The following is a 2,265-nucleotide window of genomic DNA, read 5'->3' as shown; positions in this document are numbered from 1 at the left end:
TGCTGCTACTACTGCTGCCCGGTGCTGTCTCGGCTGCTGCTGCTGCTGCGTTATACTCGTTTGGGTCAGTGAGTTTGTCAACAAGCCGCAGCTGCTGCAGCTGCAGCAGCAGCAGTAGCAGCAGCAGCAGCAAACTGAACGATGGCAGACGCAGCTGTGGGTAAAAGAAGCCTCGAGCGTAGACCGACACCAGCAGCAGCTGCAGCGCCACTTGCTGCAGCCACACAGCAGCAGCAGCAGCAGAAGCAAAAGCAGAAGCAGCAACGGTCAGTTATACCCCACGCCGCAGCAGCAACAGCAAGAGCAGCAGTCAGTAACGTGCAGAAGCAGCAGCAGCAGCAGCAATCAGCAACATCTTGTGCAGCAGCAGGAGCAGCAGCAGCAGTCAGTAACACCATGAGCAGCAGCAGTGGCAGCAGTCAGTAACATCATGAGCAGCAGCAGCAGCAGCCAGTAACACCATGAGCAACAGCAGCAACAGCAGCAGCAAGCTGCAGAAGCAAACACTAACCCATGGAACATCCCCAGAGGAAGCTGCGGCGCCTGAAGGATCCTGATTCTGTTGCTGCTGCTGCTGCTTTACAGTCTGTTGCTTCTGCTGCTGCTGCATCCACGGTATTTGCTGCTGCTGCTGCTGCTGCTGCAGGTAGCGCTGTACCACCGCATCATACATTCGGCCGCTTTGACTGTATACGCCCCGCGGCGCCAGCTGCTGCTGCTCGTGCTGCTGCTGGTTGTGCTGCTGCTGCTGCTGCCGCTGCTGCTGCTGCTGTTGCTCCTCGTGCTGTTGCTGTTGCTGCTGCTGCAGCAGTGCAAGCCACTCTGCGTCGGCCTTGCCGTGAGCCCCCTTTCCTAGAGCTGCCTCAACAGCAGCAGCAGCAGCAGAGGTGTTGGCGGTAGAAACAGCAGCAGCAGCAGAATGCTGCGGGGGTTGCAGCCCTGCAGCAGCAGCAAGGACTGCTGCAGCAGCTGGCGGCAGCATCTCGACAGCAAGCAGCAACCACGGTGAAGGCCTTCTTCCGCTGGCCGGCATCACTTTGCTGCTGTTACTGTTGCTGTTGCTGTTGCTGCTGCTGCTGCTGCTGTAGTGCCTATTGCTCCCACTGCTGTGTTCACCCCTGCTGTTGCTGCTGCTGCTCGCGTTGCTGCTTGTTGCTAGCAGCCCGCGGGTTTTCTCTGCAGCGAACAGTCCACTAGCAGCATAACCCCAAGGCCTTGCTGCTGCTGTTCCCGGCGCTGCTGCTGCTGCTGCTGCTGCTGCTGCTCTTAATGCTGCAGTCGCTGCAGTTAGAGGGCGACCCGCAGCAGCGCCTGCTGTTCTGGGCAGTAAAAATGAAGCAGTGGCAGGCCTATTTAATGATGCAGGAGCAGCAGCTGTTGCTGCTGTTGCTGCTGCTGCTGCTGCTGCTGAGTGCCTTTGGGGCAAGCGCAGCAAGGCTGCCCCACAGCGGACGCAGAAGGCAGTCGGTGGAAGCATTTTTGCTGCTGCAGCTGCTGCTGCTTCACTGTGTCCGCTGCTGCTGCTACTGCTGCTGCCTGGTGAGCAGCAGCAGCAAAGACATGTCGAGTGAGTCTACCAGCTCGAGGGGAGCCTTGCAAAACCCTAAACCCTCAACTTCCCAAACCCCAAACCCTAAACCCTAAATCCTAAATCCTAAATTTCACTAAATGGAGAAAGGCGGGCAGAACACCGAAGACTTTCAGACCTAAAGCCCCCAAACCCTAAACCCTAAACCCTAGCCGCCCGAGCCAAGGCCCCCCGGGTCACTCGAGCTGGCAGCAGGCAGCTGCGACGAAACCTCAGTTGTTTGCCGCTTTCTTCTGCGGTTTGAAACTGAATTTTTGAGGGTTTTGAATTAGGGTTTAAGGTTTACAGTTCACGGATCAGGGTTTAGGGTTTAGGGTTTAGGGTTTAGGGTTTGGCAAGATGTGGCTCATACAGCTGTCACACCGGAGCACTGCCGTGAGGCGCGGCCTCACTTCAGCAGCAGCAGCAGCAGCAACTGCTGCTGCTGCTGCAGCTCCTGTTGCTCCGTTTGCTTTACACACCTCTCAAGCACGAGCAGCAGGAGCGTCAGCAGCAACAACAACAACAGCTGCTGCTGCTGCTGCTGCTGCAGCTGGCTCGCTACGCCTTTCTCCCTTGAGTCTGGCCCATGCTGCTGCTGCTACTACTGCTGCTCCCTCCCTCTTCCTCCCCCGCAGCTTCCGCTGCATCAGCAGCTCCGCCGGCGCCCCAGCCAGCAGCAGCAGCAGCAGCAGCAG

General features: G+C 58.1%; 1 protein-coding gene across 1 annotated transcript; it reads right to left on the bottom strand.

Moving 5' to 3' along the window:
- Window positions 1-77: 77 nt before the first annotated feature.
- ETH_00037530 (uncharacterized protein) lies at window positions 78-1,477 on the bottom strand (the record flags this gene model as incomplete). Its single annotated transcript, XM_013380089.1, has 2 exons — window positions 78-134; window positions 512-1,477. 2 exons carry the CDS (start codon window positions 1,475-1,477, stop codon window positions 78-80), a joined length of 1,023 nt encoding a protein of 340 aa, XP_013235543.1.
- Window positions 1,478-2,265: the final 788 nt, after the last annotated feature.

Source organism: Eimeria tenella, genomic scaffold (assembly GCF_000499545.2).
Source record: "Eimeria tenella Houghton genomic scaffold, Eth_scaff4429, whole genome shotgun sequence".
In the NCBI taxonomy this organism is placed as follows: Eukaryota; Apicomplexa; class Conoidasida; order Eucoccidiorida; family Eimeriidae; genus Eimeria; species Eimeria tenella.
Note: the sequence above shows the minus strand (reverse complement) of the source record. Positions and strands in the feature narration are given on the sequence as shown.